Raw genomic sequence first — 21501 nt, 5'->3', positions numbered from 1 at the left:
TGTGTCACGCTGCTCACGTGAACAGCGTCAGCCAATACTGAGTCGGCATTCGGACATAGAACCTGGAAGCGCTGCAACAAAAATAGCATAGGAGAATAACAAGGGAGAGACGAATTTGTTGAATAAAGTCCTTTTTGTTTTGTTTTTGCGCACAAAAAGTATTCTCGTCACTTCATAACATTAAGGTTGAACCACTGTAGTCACCTTGACTACTTTAATGATGTTTTTACTACGTTTATGGACCTTGAATGTGGTAATTTTGTTGCTTTCTATTGAGGATAAAAAAATTAAAAAAAACTCTCGGATTTCATCAAAAATATCTTAATTTGTGTTCTGAAGATGAACAAAGGTCTTACGGGTTTGAAATGACATGAGGGTGAGTAATTAATGACAGAAATTTCATTTTTGGGGGAACTAACCCTTTAAAATGTTAGTTTTGTACAGAAATTCACACACGCTCAATTTATATTTGTTATATTTATATTTCAAGCATTTAAGCCATCCATCATTTTTCATAATGGAGATACATAAATTGAGACAAGTGAGTCCAGACTTTTGACAAGTAGTGTACCTGAACAAATTCTCTAATAAATGTACACATAATTGTAAAAAAAAAAATAAGTGAGATTACTGTAAAATCTGCAATCAACAACCAACACATGTTTGATAACAAGAACAATGCTGTCAAGGCACAGGAGCTATGCTGGCTTATGAAAAAAAAGAATACTATAGCCCAAATATAGCCTTTAATATTTACCTAATAAAGAATTCAAATTTCAATTTTCATAAAACAGGAAAGCTGGCCATTTTTAAAGCCAAAGTGAGTGGAAACCCAACACCCATTGTAACCTGGCGTAGAGCTAAAGGAGAAATGAATGATCCCCAAAAGTTTCAGAACAAATATGACCCCACAACTAATGAACACACGTTGGAGGTATGCGCAGGCTTTTGGCCTTACTTTTAAACTACTACTCAATATTTAAGGTGAAGTGTGTAATGTTTTAATTTTGAAATGCATTCTCATACCCAGATTACTATAAAGAAACTGTAAACAAGCCATTTGTAGCCATTTGTTCATTCCCCCAGATAGTGTAATTTCAGTTGCTCTGTACCATTAAAACACTGTTTGCTTCTGTTGTTTGAGCAGTCCAACACATCAATATTGTCACAACCAATGGCACAACTTTGGGGCGGGACATCTTGTTTGTTGACCAGTGGTAGAGGGTGGGGGGAGTGGTCAAGTAACCTCTTTGAAAACATTACTATTTTTACAATTTTTTTTCATGGCTCAGACATTACACACTTTACCTTTAAATGATCATTTCATTATCATTGTCATCCAATTAGTATGCAATATTAACCAAAACTACAGACCCATTTCTCTGATCATTTACTTGCAGATGCCTAAAGTCAGTGTTGATGAAGCTGACATTTACAAATGCTACGCCTCAAATGAATATGGGAAGGCTGTTTGCACCGTTGTCCTAAATATCATTGAAGGTAAGACACACTTCTTAAAGAACCCAACTTGTTCATACAGTTTGTTACTTTTATTATTAATCGTTATCTTTCCTTCACAACCAAAAAACTGATTTCGTGAAGTCCTGTTACCTGTGCAGCGCTGCCGACGACTTCCGTAAAGCCGAACGCGCGTTAATGGGCATGCTCTTGCGCTCTCGCTTTGGTCGACGTGTGCACGCGCGCTCTTATAGAAGTCGATCTGAACATTATAAAGAGAAGTGCCCAAACAAGGAATTCCGACCTTTACGACTTCACTTTATGACCTTTAAGTCATTTCTTATTCTATTCACAAAAAAGTAGAGCTAGTACCAGAAAAAAGCTGCAAACACAATATTTTCTTTTTCTTTTCAGTTGGATTCAAAAAAGACAAAGAAATGCAAAAGGCTGAAGCAGGTAAGACAACTGTGACGAAATTCTGGTAGTGGATTTTCTTCAGCTTAGGACAGCAGTTCTTTATACCAAAAACGATTTAATGGGATATGTGTAACATTGAATATGGCACACACAAGCATTAATTTCCTTCTGTTTGTTGATTGCATTTTGAAGCTGTAACAGGTGACCCAACAGAGTTTAGAAAGATGCTTAGGAAAAGGTGAGACATTTGTTTCCATTACATTACACATTAATGCCATGTCATGAGCTGTGCAGTTTCACATTAGGCTCTATTCATACGTCTGATTCTTGCCATAGTTAATTAGCCCATCTCATATTATAACATCAGTCACGCTAACCCAGTTAAGTGCTAGCGTTTGGCCTGAAGTTCATATTTGTCATCACAATCTTCTTAAAGTGCTGGCAAAAAAGAGGAGAAAAGGGAAGGTGACATTGACGAGTCAGTTTGGGAATTGCTGCTGAGTGCTGAGAAGAAAGAATACGAACGCATTTGCTCCGAGTATGGCATCACTGATTTCCGTGGCATGCTGAAGAGACTGGTCGAGATGAAGAAGGAAAGAGAAAAGGAGCAGGCACAGGTAAAGAAAGAGCTGCCAGGATGACAGAAGGTTTCTCAAAAATTGCTTTCACATTTTCATGACTGGATGTACAACTGCATGTGGAGACAAACTGTTATGTTCTGTTTGTTTCACTGATTTAGTTCATCCAATATCTCAGTAATCTCAAACCAATTGAGGTGAAGGCTGAGGGTGCTGCTACCTTTGAACTGGAAATGGAGCTCAAAGACCCCAACAGTCGCATTTTTCTGTACAAGGTGAGAACTGTGTTATAAAGGTGCGATACATACAAAAGATCAATGCTAGTTGCAAACAATCAATGCATGACATTGGGCATATGAAGAGACACATTGAAATTATCCCTGACAATTGACAGACAGCCACTTACTATTCATAGTAAGTATGAATAATAAGTTTTCAGTCACGTGATGCCACGGAGACCTGGAGAGCAAAACATGCATAGAACTGAATTACAGACCTGTCAATTTTCTATCTCAAAAGAAGAAAATCAAAAACATGCAAGTTTCGGGCGCTTTTGATCCATATACAGCACCTGCTGCAGTATTTCAACTACTAAAAACAGTGGGACATTCTAAAATGCTTAACATGAAAAACACTTAAAAGTCCTTTTATACATGTTATTGGTGATGCACACTATGTACACGAAAGCAGATGAGACCAGAATATGAACGCAATACGCTAACTGGTTAAGCGTTTTCTTTATAATGGTTTACTTTGGAAAAATGCTTAATGAGAAACTGCCCATTGTTTATATTCTGAGTTCATCTGCTTGTGTGTACATAGTATGCGTCATCAGTAAAGTGTATACTGACTTTGGTCTTTTAGTATCACTGTCTTGCTACATTGGTACTTATCACAATCCGGGTAAAAATGAGTGGCAGGCAATGGAGGAAAGCCTTGTTTTGCCCTCCAGGTGGGCGTTCCTATAAGGGTGTGACTTCATGTGAAAACTATGAATTGGTTCATATACAATAATATCTGAAAAACAAAAAAAACTGTAATTTAAGAAATTTTAACAGTATAATCGTGCCATTTGCCCTCCAGTGCTCCATCCAGTGCTTCACATTTCAGTCCAATAGGTGGCGTACTACCATTGTACTGAATTCCCCCAAATGGGAATTAATTGAATTATTATGACATTTATAATTTAAAAAAAAAACAAAGACAATTTTTTGCATGGCTATGAAGGTTGATTTTATCATTGCTGTTTCTGATTTTGCATAAATTTTGGAAAGCCTGTTTTATATAGACAAAACTTGCTATACTAATTTTTGTTGTTTATATGCATCATGAACATGCATCATGTAAAAAAAATAACTTTTCCCCTTTTGTTTAGGATGGTGTCATGATTCCATTCAGCAAAGAAGCTGAAGGAGAAATGAAACACTATCTAAAACAAGTTGGCAAGAAATATATCTTCACTGTTAAAAACCTCAGTCCAGAAGATGCCGGAATCTATCAAGTGGATGTTGAGGGTGTCAATATCTTTTCAACGGATTTCAAGAGTACGTTTTCACAGCACAATTGTTTATTTGTCATTAAACCCTCTGCTGAAAAGACCAGCTTGAATTCCCATACCGGTCTATGCTGCTTTGGTGCTGGTTAACCAACATAAAAACACGTCTACACTGGAAGTGAGCAGTGTGCCGTGATGCATCAAAACTATATCGATTCCATTATAATCAATAAAGTGGTCTAAACATCTGCTTGGTCACACTTCTGACAGTTACAATAAATTCAGCATGTGATGTTTCTAGTCTCTGGTCTGCTAATATAAATTGTGTTTTGCTTCTTTTGCCATGTGTATATGCAGTTATAGTAGCAACAGTAGTGTTAGTAGCAACACTAATGTTATAATAATATTTATACCCTAAGTTTTTTTACTTGTGTATTTCCATTCAAAATAAAGCTTAGAGTAGACACCAGCATCCAAAACACTACAGGTACACACTGTGGTGAACAGCTTTGCCGTTTTTTCAGCAGCGCTCTCACAGAATGCATAATGTCATCATGGATTGACTGAGGTGTGTTTATCCATATTTACCACACAGTTCCCCCTGTGGACTTTGCCCTGAAGATTAAGGAGGTGACGGCCCAAGAAAGAGAGGATGCCATCTTTGAGTGTGTCTTAACTCAGCCCATTAATGAGATTGTTTGGACCCTAAAAAATACACCTCTCTCTAACAATAACAAATATGAGATTACTTCTTCAGAGGATAAACTGATCCACCGTCTGAGAATCATTGATTGTATGCCTTTGGATGCTGGAATCTATGCTGCTCTAGCAGGCATTAAGTCTTGCAGTGCTTGGCTGATTGTAGAAGGTAAGTGCAACTCTTCCCCCCAATCAAAATTAAATGCATCATCATGCTGATTATTTAAATTGTAAATTATCACATATATCATTATTTGCAAGACCCCAAATTATATTATAAATTACATTAAGTCTATAAATTGCTTTTATTTCCATATTTCATTATTTCTAAAACAATTAATTGTACTAAATTTAAATGTCAAATTGACTGCCCTTCTATTAGAAAACTGGGCTGTCACAGCCCTTTTATTAGAAAATATGTCCGTCAAAAAAAAAAAGAATCAAATTATGATTTGTTGATTAAGAATTCAAATAAATCACAAATAATAGCATATGTCAATATTTGCAAAAATTGACCATAAATAAAGACTCCATTAATGAAATAAAAAGCCCCTAAATAAAGATATTGCAGACTTTGGCTTTAAAGTCAAAATATCGTTTGTTTTATATCTATAATGCATTATTTTTTTTAAATGAATTGCGTTAAATTAACATGATATAAATCCTCAATAAATTCAATAAGCACTATCTGAATCTGTTGGTAATACTGTTTCCACACCAGCTGACAAAGATCCTGCAACAAAGGGCAAGAAGAAAGCCCGTAAAACCACTCAGGCAGGCGGTGCCGGAGATGAATTGAAGAAGATTGCTGCTGAGCAGGCCGAGAGGAACAAGAAAGAGATGGCAGAAGCTTTGGAGGCTGCTAAGAAACTCCAGGCTGAACGGGAGGCAGCAGAAGCAGAAGCCAAAGCCAAAGCTGCAGCTCAAGCCGAAGCAGCAAAAGCGGCTGCAGAGGCAGCTGCAGCTGCTGCGGCCGCAGCTGCTGCTAAAGCTGCAGAGGATGCTCTTGCTGCAGCTAAAGCCAAAGGTATATCTGGGGCTGAAGCTAAAGCCGCAGCAGATGCAGCGGCACGGGCTGCAGCAGCTAAAGCCAAAGCCGAAGCTGAGGAAGAGGCCAGGAAGCAGGCTGAACTCAAGGCCTTAAGTGAAGGCCTGAGTGCTGAGCAATCTGCTGCAGCAGGCGCTGCGGCAGCTGCTGCAATGGCCGCACAGGCAGCTGCTGCAGCAGCAAGGCTTCAGAAGGCTGGGGGTGGAGTTGGAGGTAGTGCTGCAGCGGCAGTAGGAGCGGTGTGGGCTGCAGGAGCTACTGGTACTGGAGAAGGTGGAGGAGCCGAAGGAACTGGAGGAGCTGGAAGAGCTGGAGGAGCTGGAGGAGCTGGAGGAGCTGGAGGGGCTGGAGGGGCTGGAGGGGCCGGAGGGGCTGGAGGAGCTGATGTAGCTGGAGGAGCCGGAGGGGCTGGAGGAGCTGATGGAGCTGGAGGAGCCAGAGGGACTGGAAGAGCTGATGGAGCTGGAGGAGCTGGAGGAGCCGGAGGGGCTGGAGGAGCTGATGGAGCTGGAGGAGCCGGAGGGACTGGCGGAGCTGGAGGAGCTGGAGGAGCTGGAGGAGCTGGAGGAGCCGGAGGGGCTGGAGGAGCTGATGGAGCTGGAGGAGCTGGAGGGGCCGATGGAGCTGGAGGAGCCGATGGAGCTGGAGGAGCCGGTGGCGCTGGAGGAGCTGGAGCTGCTGGTGGGGCTGGAGGAGCCGGTGGCGCTGATGGCTCTGGAGGAAGCGGTGGTGAGGGAGGAGGTGACGAAGATGGAAAAAAACGTCAGCGAGCAGGACCTCTTGTACCGGAGACTGTCACAGGTAAGAAAATATACAAGGAGACACAAAATATATCTACACTATATAGATTATTATTTTATAAAAAATGTAATGTAACATTGCAAAAGTGGTTGGTCCTTACAGAAAATAGGGCAGGCCAAACTTTCAACCAGAGGTTGACCAAAAATACAAGAAAAACAGCAATATTGTAAAATATTGTTACCCTTTAAAATGTTTTCAATTAAATTAAAATACATTTTAAATACATTTATTCTTCAGTCTCACATGATCCTTCAGAAATCACTTAATCTTTGATGAATTATAATCATGAATAGAAAGTTAAAAAACAGCATTTATTTGAAGTAGAATTTTCTGAAAATAATGTAAAAGTCTTTAGTATAATACTGCCATGTATATTATTTAATGTTATGTAATTTAAAACAAAGCCATAGACCTTATGCGCCAGAGAAACGTGCAGCCATCTTTAGAATTTTGTGTTTGAACTTTTGAGGTAGCTCTGTATATTTCTATGGCATCACTGTTATAATTAGCTAATTAGCTGGTGAAGTGGATTTACTTATTGTAGAGTTAACAAAAGATATCATGAGCATTGTAATGCTTGAAGAGGATGTCATAACAGATGCCAGTAGACTGGAAAGGTTTCAACACAAGCGGTTCATTCATAAATCCTTACCTTCATGCTGTGGAAATACAAACCGGAAGACAGAACACAACAAGCGCAATGCTGAAAAGGGGGGGGGGTTACATAAGGTCTATATACATTTGTGCCATTGCTATTGCTTGTGACTTCATTTAACAGGGCTTTTTGTTAAAAGCCTGTTAAACTTTCTGTTTGCTTATAAGCTGATGTTGCTCTGCACAAACATAAGCAATTATCATCACAAAACACCTACATCCTGCAGGTCATATAAACACACAACACAATCAAAGCATTGCACTATGTTGATAAATTTATAGTTTACATCAAAAATCATGATAGGAAACTCAGACACACCCAGCCCAGTTCCAGATGTGAGCAGGGAGCATTGTAAGCAGGAAGGGGAAGCTGCGGGCCGTACCCGTGTAAGACAAGGCCCACTGATACCAGACACAGTGATTGGTAAGAGTGTGGGATGAACACACTAAATCCAGCTCATATGAATGATTACAGAAACTAAATAGTGTTTTTTTTATTAAAAAGTGTCTTTTCCAATCCAAGTATCAACAGTAACACAAACAAATAGTTTTTTGTTGAATGACTGATAAAATCTTAACAGAATATTTTAATATCATGAGAAAGACATTTGATGACATTTTTTTTTTTTTTTTTTAAATAATAATAAAACACTGATTATTTAAGCATGATTATTAACATTCTGTGATTAAGAGTGATGTGTATATTTAAGTAATACTACTTTTAACATAGGGGAAACGGAGGAGTGCTTTTAAAAAAATGATCACAACTAATGCAATTTTCTATATGAATCAGTAAAATGAGATTAAACTAAAAACACTACATCAAATAATAAATCTTTTGTACTTCCTTTATCATTGAATGTTTGATGAAATTTACATTTTACAAAATGTACATTCTACCACACAAATTCCCAAACCATTAAGCTAAATGTGCTGTTCAGTTTGTCTGTCTTTTATTTGTTTGTTTGTTTGTTTCATTTATTTGTTGTTCATGTACCTGTATTGTGTGTTGTTGTGTGGTGTGTCAGTGTATTCAGTGTCAGTCTGTAATGTTTCAGAAACTATATTCTGGTTTGGTTTGTATATCTGTGGTGCCACACTGGGTAGCCCCGGCCACTGTGAAATCTCACTGGCCATATATCAAGCTCCGCATATATTAAACATCATGTTCTGATTGGTTGTGAAGCAGAGTCATGCAGCATTTTTGTTCTCAGTTGTTCTCAGTGTGGGCAGACAAACTATGTAAGTACTATGGCATATAAATCTTGATCTTTGTAAAATGATTTATAATTTGTAATATGTTTAATACACAGATATGTGTAGCAGGACTATGACCAGTGACCAATGAGATTTCATTGTGGGTGAAATTACCCTTCATGACACAACAGAAACAAAACTACATACACTCACTCTAAAGTACGTTTAGAGGCTGGACCTCTGAAAATGTTAATTGTTTGTATGTTCGTGGTGGTTATTGTCAATGTTCTCTTAAATGTTCTTGTTTGTGTTCTTCTTTTTATCCTAAATGTTCTTTTCAACCCTCTTTATTATATTAATGTCAATCTTCAAAATGCTTCATGACTGACCAAATGGCATGATTGAAGGTGGAGGTAACCCATCAGATAAAGAAACCCCATCAGGGTCTGGCAACCCATCAGGTTCCAGTAATCCATCAGGTTCCAGTAATCCATCAGGTTCCGGTAACCCATCAGGTTCAGGAAACCCATCAGGTTCTGACAACCCTTCAGGTTCCGAAAACCCATCCGGGTCCGGTAGCGCATCAGGTTCTGGGGACCCACCAGGACCCGGGAAGCCACCAGGTCCCGGAGGCCCAACAGGAGGCAGCACTGAAGCTGCAGGGGAAGAAAAAGATGCTGAAGATGAAAAGGATGAGTCAGCTAAAGCTGGAAAGCGTTCAGGCCGTAAAAAACATGGCCTACAGGTTCCGGAGACAGTTGTTGGTAAGAGATGTTTGAAGTTGCAGTGACAGTTGCATAGAAGCAATGTCATTATTCAAAAACATCATGAACAATCAGGAATAATTGTGCAATCTCTTGTAGGAGTTGTGGGTCTAATTCAATCACATCATCTGAGCCAAAAAAAAACAAAAAACAAAAAAAAAAAAACAAAGTTATCCAAACACTTCCTATTCCTATAAGTCTTTCACATCATTATGGAGAAATTTTTGCACGCTGTTCATCTGAAAACTTCTTTAATTGAGAGGGTGGTTACCAAACATTTAATTGTTGCTCTACCACAGCATCCCTATATACTTAATTTAGCTTTAACTTTTCTAAACATGCTTTGTGTTTTGAGTCTTATTTAGAGGACCAAAGATCTCACCACAGACTTTGTGGCTTCCTGGATAACTTTCCACTGAGAAACTTTGTCAGATTCACAGTCCCACGTGCTCTTCATTTAAAGATTATACCCTTGGGTTCCATATAGCTGTAAAACTGGCTTTGTAAGCATATGCATATTCATATCAGCAGTTTTTTTGGCATAATGTGCTTGTTGAAACTTTGTGAAGGCATATCTGATGAGCAAGCTCAGTTGATTTGAGTAGGCGGAAGATTTTATTTTTTTTTCACATAATGCCAGTGGGTGTTGGATAACTTTGTTTATTAAAGGAATAATTCAGTCAAAAATTAAAATTCTGTCATTATTTACTTATACTCATGCTGTTCCAAACCTGTATATGCTGTTATTTTTGTACTGTCTTTTATTTAGTTACTTAGTTAGTTCTTGCTTGACAGCCAGTGGTCAATATGCACTGTCATGGAAGATCTATGTGAAAATTCTTTATAAAATTAAATTTTTGTGTTTACCAAAAAATACAGGTTTGGAGTGACATCTCTGAGTAAACTATTCCTTTAAATAAATGAAATGAAAAAAGAATCTTTATATAATTGGAGGGTGACCACCTTAGTGTTTGTTTTCTTGTAAGATTCAAAAATAAATTGGTTAAAAAATAGTATCCCTCCCAGTCTGCAATGTGCCAGATATTTCTTATGCACTGTTTGTGTGTCTGCTGTTTGTGTATATCAGTTTGCGCTGTCTTCACCACGCCTGCTTGTCATGCTAAAGGCAAATCACCTCGCTCACTAATCAGAGCAACCGAGACATGGCAAGATCTTAATAAATGCAACCAAATATGACCTCACAATCTTTAATTATGAGAAGACAAATATTTCATATGCCTTAGAAGACCTGAAGATTCAAACAGAATACCTGCAAGATTATTAATTGCCAAATCACTTGGCATTCTTCACATAAAAGTGAATCAATCATTACCTGGAGATTGTAGAGCAAATTCAGCACAAAAACACATACCATATGGATGGTGTCCAGAGAATAAACAATACTAAATGGAAAAAGAACTGGTAAGTATTCTAATTGTCATTAGAAAAGCAACATTTGATAATACAACCAAAAGCATTCAATTATTTGCTCCGTAGTGGTGAAGTTGACGAAGAGTGACTAATTCAGAGAATTATTTGAACTAAACAACTTCACCTAAGAGTGATAATTATGCACTATTGGAATGAAAAGAATGACTGTACAATAAGTCAGCTGAAATGTGTAGTGGCCCTTCAGAAATGCTTCCTAACTGCTTTTTTTATCATCATGACATGAGTTCTAAGAAGACACGGATTCTAAGAAGCCAGCACTGAAGATATGTCAAGACGATGGTCACCTCATTTTTTTCTTTTACAAACTTCAATTAACTTTTGTTCACATTTGAATGACAGTTAATTCATTTAACACATGCTATAAAATATGTAGTACTTACAAAATATAACATTTAACTGTTGTAGAATTGCTACAGCAGGCCTCAATTAATGTGTGGACTACAATTCACCTAGCAATGCAGCAAAATGATAACTATGCCTGAACAGTAATCAAAATTAATTCCCATGCATCTAAATTAACCCCAACCACAATTTGCCTGCAGATCCTGGTGTTCACTTTGCTGCTGGGCTGGAAGACTGCAAAGCTATTGTGGGAGAGGCAGCTGAACTGGTCTGCAAACTCAGCAGTGCTGAATGTAAGGGTGTCTGGTCCAAAGATGGCAGCGAGGTATAAAGATGCCATATTATATATGTATAAATAATATGTAGGGATGCTCTGATCAAGATTTTTGCAGCTGATACCAATGAACATTTTAATAGGCCTTTACAAACAAGGCTTATGCAAAACGCTATCCATATTAGGATGCTCTGGCTTATTAAAGAGACTTAATGACAAACTGAACACAATTACAACCCATAAGGTATATTTTAACTTTGTCCAAAATGTGACTGAGGACAAAAACAAATAGAAACACTGCATCTCCTAAATAAACAAAATGAATAGTCTGATACAAAAATTAACAGGAATATTATTCAGCAAGGGCTGAGTATTTGTGTCTTTCCTTCCTTCCTACATTCTACTTAAGTAGGTAAGGCAGGGTTCTTTTTATAAATCGAGTTTTTCTGCATTTTGGGGAGATAATCTATTCCTCTTTACATCCAAAACATACACGACTGTACTGAGTAGTCGCTCACCATCAACACTTCAAGCACTAGAAACAGAAATACAACATAAATTGTATAAAGTAATCAAATGTACAAAAACAGTGCATAATCTTCACAAAAGTGATTTAGGTAAGAGCAATGAGAGACTGTTAGGCTGATACTGATCTGCGGCCGATCGATCGAAGCATCCCTAATAATATGACATATGGTATGTGTGTCTGTGTGTAGTCATTAATAGTACACATACACACTGTTTTTTACATGTCTCTGTAGATTACTGACGCCACTGAGGGTATAACCATCAGTAAAGACGGAGTCATTCACAAACTGAAAATTGCCAAAGTATCAGAAGAATTTGCTGGAAAATATCGATTTGAGGCTGATGGGCGTAAAACCGAATGTGTGATTGCAGTTGAAGGTTTGTTTTCTAACATCTGCTAATTTGTGCTAATGCATATGCAAAGGTTCTGATTTTCACATTTATACTTTTTTAATTCTGTCTGTGTTAAGATCCACCAAGATTCAATGCCAAGGAAATTGAAGTATTTGCAAAACCGACTGTGGTCAAACACAATCAGAAAGCCACCTTTAAAATTCCATTTATTGGCCGTGAGCCATGCAAAGTTCAGTGGTACAAAGATGGTGAAGAGCTCATGCCAGACTCTCACTGCAAGATTGAGATTTCAGAGAGTGAAAGCCGTCTGCTTCTCACCAAATTACAGCGTAAAGACACTGGGGAAATCAAAATCAAAATCAAAAATGAGTTTGGCACAGTGGAAGCCATTTCTAACTTAGTTGTGCTTGGTAAGTAAAAAAAGCGAACTAAAACAGGCTGTATTTTTAATAATAATGTAGCACATATTAGTAACAAGTTTGTATACCGTTTTGTTCAACATATATTGTTCAACATATACCAAAGTTCAACTTTTTACTTCATTTAGATAAGCCTACCCCCCCACTTGGACCTCTGGAGATCATTGAAGCATCTTCCAACTGCATCGAGATCAAGTGGAGACCACCAAAAGACGATGGTGGTTGCCCTATTAAAAATTACATACTTGAACGCAACCAAATTGGACGCAACACATGGAAAAAATTAGGCCAGATCCCAGGTGAAGCCCACTATAAAGACAATGATGTTGACCATGGAAGGAGATACTGCTACCGTATCAGAGCCCAGACTGAAGAAGGCACCAGTGAAATGATGGAGACAGAGGATGTGCAGGCTGGCACTAAAGGTGACTTACTAAAATAATCCCTGAGAGAATTTTTGTGCTATTCAGTCACCATCCAGGCTATTTCAGAAGGTCAAAACCTGTCAACTGTCTTCCTTTCCAGCATATCCTGGTCCGCCATCTGCTCCTAAAGTAGTCAGTGCCTTCAAAAACTGCATCAACCTGACATGGACTCCCCCGACCACCACTGGAGGAACCAATATTTTGGGTTATAACTTAGAGAAACGCAAGAAGGGCAGCAACTTGTGGAGCCAAGTCAATCCACCAGAGCAGCCAATTCAAGGTTTGTTTCTCAAATTTTCACTCAAGTTACTGTGAACTACTGTCTGATAGTAATGTTTTACCTCTCAATTACCCTCCACAGCAAAGAAATATGCTGTAAAAGATGTAGTTGAAGGAATGGAGTACGAGTTCCGTGTCTCTGCCATCAACATATCTGGAGCTGGTGAACCAAGTCACCCCTCAGAATTTGTGTATGCAAGAGATCCAAAAAGTAAGTAATTTCTCAGGTAGCTCATTATCTTCAAAAAGAGAAGAGGAATTCAGTATTCTCAAGGCTGTGCATTTCAAAAAATTAACCATGGTCTCCCCTCAAAGATATGCAAAAATCCTCTTGCACTCCTCCCTATTTTCTCTTACAATCTTTCAACGTTTTCTCATATAAATACTTTTGTCTCAATTTCCTATCAGAACCTCCTGGTAAAGTCATTGACCTTAGAGTGACAGACTCCTCCTACACTACTTTGTCCTTGTCTTGGACTAAACCAAAGGAAACCCCCGGGGTTCAGGATGAGGCCAAGGGGTACTTTGTTGATATCAGGCCTGCTGAGAACCCAGAGTGGGATCGATGCAACTCAAATGCCATCATCATGACCTCCTACACTGTAAAGGGAATGAAATCACTGGCCATGTATTGGGTTAGAGTGATCGCCATCAATGAAGGTGGAGAGGGAGAGCCACAAGAGCTGGACAACTACGTTTTGGCTATGCCTCCTCCAGGTGAGTAGCATTACCTCATCTATTGTCAGCAAGGCAAATTGAGATAACATCTACCCCTCATTTTCCATCACTGTACTGGATGTATCACATCACTAATGTAATGTTTTTTTCTTAGTGAGACCAAGATTCACAGATACTAAGATCAAGAGTTTCATGGTGGTCAGAGCTGGAAATTCTGCACGACTCAACGTCAACTTTGAGGTAATGGGCAATACTAAAAGCATACTTTTAGGGTACGTTTACACTAGAGGTGAGCACGAATAGTTGAAAATTCAAATATTCGATCTGTAATTACTATTCGAATTTTACTACGTTGCTTTGCTGGCCGTAAATGCAGTAAACCAATGATAAATCCCAAGCACAAAACTCACAGTTGTGGAGCGTTAACAAGTTGATTGTATTTGATCACAGGACGTTGTCGTCTGCCTTCGCGAACTTTGGAATTACTTACGTCATTTAAATAAATGAATATTTGAATATTCGGTTTTTATGAGCCCAAATATTCGAATACAATATTTTTGAACAATGCCCATCCCTAGTTTACACGACAACGATGTAAAATGTATAGATGACAACGCTGTCAAAACGATTCCCATTCACACGGATCCGCGAAAACGACTAAAAACGTTATATTATGCATGCCAGGTCAGTAGTTGGCGATGTCACTTTGTAAGAAAGACTACACGTCTGTGTACATATGCATTCATTTACAGAGCACTCACGCCAAACGCGCATCCCTGTAAACTAAACACGTAATACGCATGTGCATGCCATCACCATTTTTCGCAGATCCGGGTTTTTGTTGTTTACACAGAGATGATAACAATATAGTTTTCAAAAACTTGCACTTTGAAACACGTTTTTAAAAGTTTGCATTTTCAAGCCCCCAAAACGCTGTTGTCGTGTAAATGAATGGTCAAAAAGTTTTCCATTTTTTGTTGAAACCGGGTGTAGCAATCTTTATCACTATATGTTACAGTTTGTCTTATAAGTCACTTTTTGAGAAACAATCTTTATATACTGCCTGTGGTGCAAAGGGAAAAAATGTAACTGCTGTAGTGCAAAATCCAGTCACACATCCTCGATTCCTTGATCAAAAATGTACTGTTGACTTGCATCAGCAAATCATTTGGGACTAATGGCTGAATGTTATGTAGCCTAATTAATATCCATGAGCTAGGCTATAATGTGCTCCCTCTCCATACTTTTCAGATCCTTCCTACTCCCCTCATTAGAACTACATTTTGCATTTGCCACATGTCTGATACATTTTCTATATGACTTTTTTTTTTTTTACAGGCTTCCCCTTGGCCTGATGTCATCTGGCTTAAAGATGGTGTCCCTGTGTCCAAACGTGTCACTATTAGCAATGCTGAGGGAGGCTCTCAGATCCTGATCCCATCTGCAGAGCGTTCCGATTCAGGAATCTATACCATCATAGTCAAGAACATTGTGGGGCAAGAGACCTTCAGTGTTGAGATTAGAGTTACAGGTAAAATGAGGGAACCAGTGTATGTCTGTGAACCTGTTTTTTATCATCTTTAAGATACCATCTTAAATCATTTACACATAAGTTGTGATTTCTGTGCCACTACTGTAGCATCACCAAACATACAGAACTTTAAAAATATGTGTTCCTAAATGGTCCCAGGCTGTCACTAGTTGAAAAAGAGCCACGCCCCCAGTTCACACCATTGGTTAAGCTATGTTGCTATGTTGGGCTGGTCAGAACTCTTAAACAAGCAGAGCAATGTTTTGTAAGTATTGTAGCCACAGAGTGCTTATGCTTTTCAGGGAAATCATCTTATTAATGACTTATAGTCCCTTCATATTAAGCAAGGCCAGTAGAAAGTATTTTAACACAATCAACAAAAAATTACAAAGAGAAATGTACACTACCATTCAAAAGTTTCTTATGCTCACCAAGGCTGCATTTATTTTATCAAAAAATACAGTAAAAACAGTAATATTTTTACAATGAAAATAACTTTGCTATTTTAATATAATAAAAACAAGTGTTTCTGAGATGGCAAAGCTGAATTTTCAGCATCATTACTCCAGTCTTCAGTGTCACATGATCCTTCAGAAATCATTGTAATATGCTGATTTGTTGATCAAGTAACATCTCTTATTATTATGTGAAAAACTGTTGTTCTGCTTAATATTTTTGTGGAAACATGAGATACTTTTTTTTAATTCTTTGATATATAGAAAAGAAAAGAACAGCATGTATTTAAAACAAAATTGTAAAAATCTTTACAGTCACTTTTGATCAATTTAATGCATCCTTGCTGAATAAAAGTTTTAATTTCCTAAAAAAATACTGAACCCAAAAGTTTGAATGGCAGTGTAGATTTGTAGATAGTTATAAAAATTATATGCTCAACCACGCTTGCTCTGTAGAGGAATGTACATATAATAGCCTTGACCCACCAGTCCTGATGAACTACTGATTGTTTTGGCATAGATGAGCCAAAGCCCCCAGGTCCCGTAGAGTTGGATGAGAATGTTCCGGGCACAGTGACAGTTTCCTGGGAACCATCCCCAGATGAGAAACGCGATGATCGCCTGCATTACACGGTGACCAAGAGAGACTCCAGCAAGAGGACCTGGCACACTGTAGCAGACCGTATCTTCAACAACCGTTACACAGCCTGTAACATCATGCCAGGGAGAGAATACCAGTTCCGTGTGTACTCCAAAAATGACATTGGCCTGTCTGAACATTCGGAGTCACCAAAATGGCTAATCACATGCAAGAAAGGTTTGTGATGTGGGGAGTGATTATTCAAACTAAAAGCATTATGTATGACCAGTCATTTTATAAAAAGTAGATTATATTTATCCTAAATGCAAATAATGATAGATACTGTTTGCACCATGTATAAATACTTTTATTTACCCATAAAGTGTAATATACTATGCGTACTAAAGGCAAAATATCTGAGGTGATGTTGGATCTGATGTTGGGCGCAGTTTGCTTTTTGCACTTAAATGTAAATAGACACTGCTTTTTAAAAACTGGTTTATGATGAAAATATTACACAAAGTGATGGACGATAGAGTCGGCCGAGTGGTTTTTAACTGGTTTTTGCTTCAACACCCAGATTTGGGCATCTGTAAAATTCTCAAAACAGTACCAAAATTGCTGATTTCTCCACCCTTTAAAAAAGTAAAAACGTCTATTTATTTTGCTACCCTAACTCTACATGGTTACACTATATGGTTAGTTGCATTCTATTATTTGCTGTTAGCATTGTTTTTCCCCTCTTTCGCAACAGTATCAGACCTGTAACCTGTTTTTGGATTGCCACCCACCAGTTGAGAACCACAGTACATGCGTTCTTTGTTCTTATGCAAGTTCTACCACTAGGGGGTGTCTGTTTACTGTGGACACTCCGCTTGCAGATACACTACAATGTGACCCTTCACCCACCCACTGACATGTGAAGGTCACAGCCTTTATGAATTGATTTTTAATCATGCTCCTTCATCTCTTGCAGAAAAATTCAAGCTGAACATCCCGGAGTCCAAGACCTGCAACTTAGAGAGGCCTCCGAGGTTTATGGTCCCCCTGAAAATCCACACAGCCCCACAAGGCTACGAGTGCTACATGAGCTGTGCCGTGAGGGGCGACCCCACACCCCACGTCACCTGGTACCGCGACAACGTCAGCCTCAACACTAACACCAATTACTTAATAACTAACACCTGTGGAGTGTGCTCCCTGCTCATTCTCAGGGTTGGACCCAAAGACATGGGAGAGTATAAAATCATCGCTGAGAACCCGCTGGGAAGAGCAGAGTGCTCTACCAATCTCACAGTGAGAGGTAAGAGTCTACATAAAGAACTCGCCTCACTGGATGAAAGTTACACCATTAAGCACCAGATGATAGCTGGGTTTCCCAAAGCTCAGTACAAACTGTACAATTGTAGAAGTCGTACTTTATCTCTAGACAAGTTTCCCAAAAGCATCATTACCTTCTTAAGTACCATGTACTCTAAAACCATTTATAAATCCTCAGATCTTGTAATGCTTTTTAGTGTTAAAAACTGTAACTTTTATGAAACTTTGCCTTATAAAAGCATTTTTTTTTTTTCTACATGTATATTCAGTAATGTTTAAAAGGTTAGTTCACCCAAAAATGAAAATCCTCATGTCAAAATTCCTCACCCTCATGTCGTTCCAAATCCATAAGACTTTCACAAGTTCACACTTACATATAATTAGGTAGAGTAAAGGTTATGCGTATTTGGCGTGCTGTCCAGGGGGAAGGCTCCAAGCTCGAAATTTTGGCCCAAGCCCAGAGTATTCCCCCAGGTTGTGATAAAAATAGTTAGGACAAGAAATGAGGAGATGGGGTGGTGGAGAGATGTTGATAAACTGTTAATGAGGTAAGTCTGCCTTATATATACCTCTTATCATTAATTGAGTTGATTAACTGAATGCGCTACTCTCGTGTTAATTAGGTTAATTATCTGAACGTGCTCCTCCCGAACTTTGTTAATAAAACATCATTTTGTTCATCTTCGGAACACAAATGAAGATCTTTTTAATGAAATCTGAGAGCTTGGCATAACATAAACAAAAGCTCAACTGAACCCGAATGATGCGCGAGAACAAACCTCTTGCAGAAACTCAAACGTGCTGCGTAACATACAAGAATGAACCTCATTGGTTACGCAGCACGTTTGAGCTTCTGGAAGAGGTTTGTTCTGGCGCGTCATTCGGGTTCGGTTGAGCTTCTGTTTATGTTCGCCGATCAATGTTCCTATTTGAATAAAAGCCTAAATTCAATTGCAATTGCATAGACTGTCAATGGATTTCATCAAAATGATCTTCATTTGCATTCTGAAGATGTGCGAAAGTCTTACAGGTTTGGAGCGACATGAGGGTGAGTAATTAATGACAGAATTTTCATTTTTGGGTGAACTAACCCTTTAATAACTTAATATTATGTTATCTTGTCCAGTGCCTTGACAAGATAACATAATTTTACATATTCAGCAGCATTTTCAAACTAATTTCACACTGGGGAAACAAACTCCTGAAGACACACTCTGATAACAATGCACTTACTTTTTACTTAATAACAAGAAATCTATGTGCTGGTTTGGGAAACAGATGTTGATTCATCCTAGTACAAAATGATCTTGCATGATCTGCAACATTCTTGAGAGACCCAGAATATGCCACTCGGAAAAGTTACTAAATGGTAAAATGAAAACATCTAATTGCTTCTGAATCCAATTTTACAAAACATCCTACCAATGCACCACTAACTATCTACATGCAGTATAATGTTTCTAAATATATTTCTAAATATATCTTCGGAAAACCTAAGAATAACTTGGTTAACACTTCTATTTCAAACATGTAAGTATGTTTACTTATAAAAGTTACAAAGTAAATTCAGTAAGTTTAGAACATTTCAAACATTACACCATAAATAAATTGAATCTACTGTAACACCTTAACCATATTTTCTTTGTTTGTTTTTCAGAATAAAACCATTGGCGAGTGGAGGATGTCAAAACATACATCTTGCAAATCATCATGTTGTTTTTTGGATTTTAGGCCCTTTGTGGAACAACAGCATTGAATATTTTTGGAGAAAGATGTGGCTTGTGGAAACGCAATGCACTGCGTGTCCTTATTAGACAAAAAATGGTAGAATCAAATGCATGTGGTAAAACTACATATAGTCTTATTGTGTTTAATAGCACAAAAACCTAAAACTCTATGTGTTGTGCTTCTTGGATGGCTGATGCTTAATACGCCATGCTTTCCTAATCCTGTTTGATAATGATTTTACTTCAGCTTAGCTCAGGTTCGGGGGGTTTTATTATTCTTGTATGGTATTTAATTTATTCATTTATTTATTCTTTTCTTTTGTGTATGTTCCCTGCTCTTTCAAACTTTCACAAATTCAATTATACTGTATTACAGTAAAAAAAAAAGTGTAAAGTGTAGATTGCTCGCATTCATTTAATAACATTCATTAACATTACGTTTTTTCTTTTTTGCATGTATGGAAATGCTAAAATGTAAAAAAAAAAAAAAAAAAAAAGCTTTTGCTTCAGATATGCTCTATCAACAAAAATGGTTTGGTGTAAATAAATAAAATATTCAAGTTCTTTGAACAGTGCACTTGTGTACAGACTGTTATTGTACCTGCAAAGTGACTTATCATTATAAATCAATTACGCTGCGTATGAATTCACAAAGCAGAAGGATTTGATTATTATTCCATGACAGTATAGTCTTAAAATTCTCAAGAGCTGTTTTTCTGAATACATCTATTCAGAAAGAGACAAAAATAGTATACAGAAGTGCCATATGAATGCATACCGATGACACCATAAAGTCTCACTTAAAAAAGTAAAGCCTGAACATGCTGTCCTCGTTATATTTGGAGTATTTTACTGCCACTAAATTTTGTAAATGGCCTGACAGTGTCCAGCAAATGTAACACCAGTATGGTGCTCCTGCGGCGTAGTTATGTATGTGCTCATATGCATTTGTCACACTTAAGAGTCACTACATCATGATGAGTTATGACCTCTCTGTCTCTTCTGATCCATATATGGGCCATAACGCCCTGGCCTGACCATACCATTGTAACATGAAACTCCTATCCAACAAGCACAGGATTTTCAGTCTTGGCCAATTAAAAGTTAACGCAACCCATAAATCATTAGGAATCATTTTTCTCCAAAACAATGCCTTTTTCATCTAAACCTTCAAATGAGATCCAGTTTATTTTGTCAATATAAACTAGCTTTTGTTCTTATACTGTCTTATATGACCCATGCAGCATTTGTGAATATGGTACACAATTATAACGCCAAATGATACACAATTTTTAGAATTAAATCATTAATATCAGTAGGTTCGAGGCTCCTACACATCATTCTGAGAAGCACAAGCTTACCTTTCTCACATCATGTGGAAGCTGCTTCCTCCGCTGTCACTGCTGCACCACGCGTTTGCTCCTTGAGTTTCTTTTCAGTGGATAGTTTATAAGACCCTCTAAGCTTCATTCTCCAGCCTGATCCTATATCTAAGGGAGGAGTCACAGATCATCACACTCATGTCTTTGATCAGTACTCAAGGGTAAGCCTATCCCTTAGCCAACACCCCTGAGGAGCAACAGGACACCTTTGAGGACCATCTCAAGTTGGGTAGCAAAGGTGAAGTCAACACTCAAAGCTGAACAAAGAGCACTGGGCACAAGTCACAAAGTAAGTAGCCAATGCAATCTTTAGTATTTATACTATTATGCTATATTATACCAGGATTATGTACAAAGTGTAATGCACCTGGTCAGTCAGCACAGGTTGGGGTTGCCTGAAGTGTTAAAGATGGCCCTGGATTACTGCATGTCATTGGATAACAACCTGCTCTGACCATAACTATGTATTGATTTTTTGCTTTTTTTGGAAAGCGTCTTCACTGAATTTAGATGCAACATTTTGTGGCAGCTATAGAAGCATTTTTACAGGGGAAAAAGACATCATGTACATTACTGTGTATTGATTGTTATAGCCGATGGGTAAAATACTTTACTTAAAGCCTTTATATATATAATGCATTATA

General features: G+C 38.1%; 1 protein-coding gene across 4 annotated transcripts in view; it reads left to right on the top strand.

The window, feature by feature from the left end:
* LOC127514905 (immunoglobulin-like and fibronectin type III domain-containing protein 1) overlaps nt 1-20050 on the top strand; it is a 30547-nt gene extending 10497 nt beyond the window's left edge. For 2 of the 4 annotated variants that reach the window (XM_051898167.1, XM_051898165.1), the window contains 23 exons: nt 795-934; nt 1401-1500; nt 1873-1914; nt 2068-2113; nt 2312-2492; nt 2615-2728; nt 3829-3997; nt 4544-4816; nt 5369-6496; nt 7455-7574; nt 8755-9111; nt 11106-11230; nt 11941-12085; nt 12178-12471; nt 12609-12905; nt 13006-13185; nt 13267-13395; nt 13593-13901; nt 14017-14102; nt 15201-15393; nt 16369-16665; nt 17405-17731; nt 19406-20050. In XM_051898167.1, the coding sequence (XP_051754127.1) occupies nt 795-934; nt 1401-1500; nt 1873-1914; nt 2068-2113; nt 2312-2492; nt 2615-2728; nt 3829-3997; nt 4544-4816; nt 5369-6496; nt 7455-7574; nt 8755-9111; nt 11106-11230; nt 11941-12085; nt 12178-12471; nt 12609-12905; nt 13006-13185; nt 13267-13395; nt 13593-13901; nt 14017-14102; nt 15201-15393; nt 16369-16665; nt 17405-17731; nt 19406-19410 (5057 nt within the window). In that variant the 3' untranslated portion in view covers nt 19411-20050. The remainder of the gene's footprint in view (nt 1-794; nt 935-1400; nt 1501-1872; nt 1915-2067; nt 2114-2311; nt 2493-2614; nt 2729-3828; nt 3998-4543; nt 4817-5368; nt 6497-7454; nt 7575-8754; nt 9112-11105; nt 11231-11940; nt 12086-12177; nt 12472-12608; nt 12906-13005; nt 13186-13266; nt 13396-13592; nt 13902-14016; nt 14103-15200; nt 15394-16368; nt 16666-17404; nt 17732-19405) is intronic. The other 2 variants (XM_051898168.1, XM_051898169.1) reach the window with 2 other exon arrangements.
* Nucleotides 20051-21501: the final 1451 nt, after the last annotated feature.

This window comes from Ctenopharyngodon idella, chromosome 6 (assembly GCF_019924925.1).
Source record: "Ctenopharyngodon idella isolate HZGC_01 chromosome 6, HZGC01, whole genome shotgun sequence".
Taxonomy (NCBI): Eukaryota; Metazoa; Chordata; class Actinopteri; order Cypriniformes; family Xenocyprididae; genus Ctenopharyngodon; species Ctenopharyngodon idella.
Note: the sequence above shows the minus strand (reverse complement) of the source record. Positions and strands in the feature narration are given on the sequence as shown.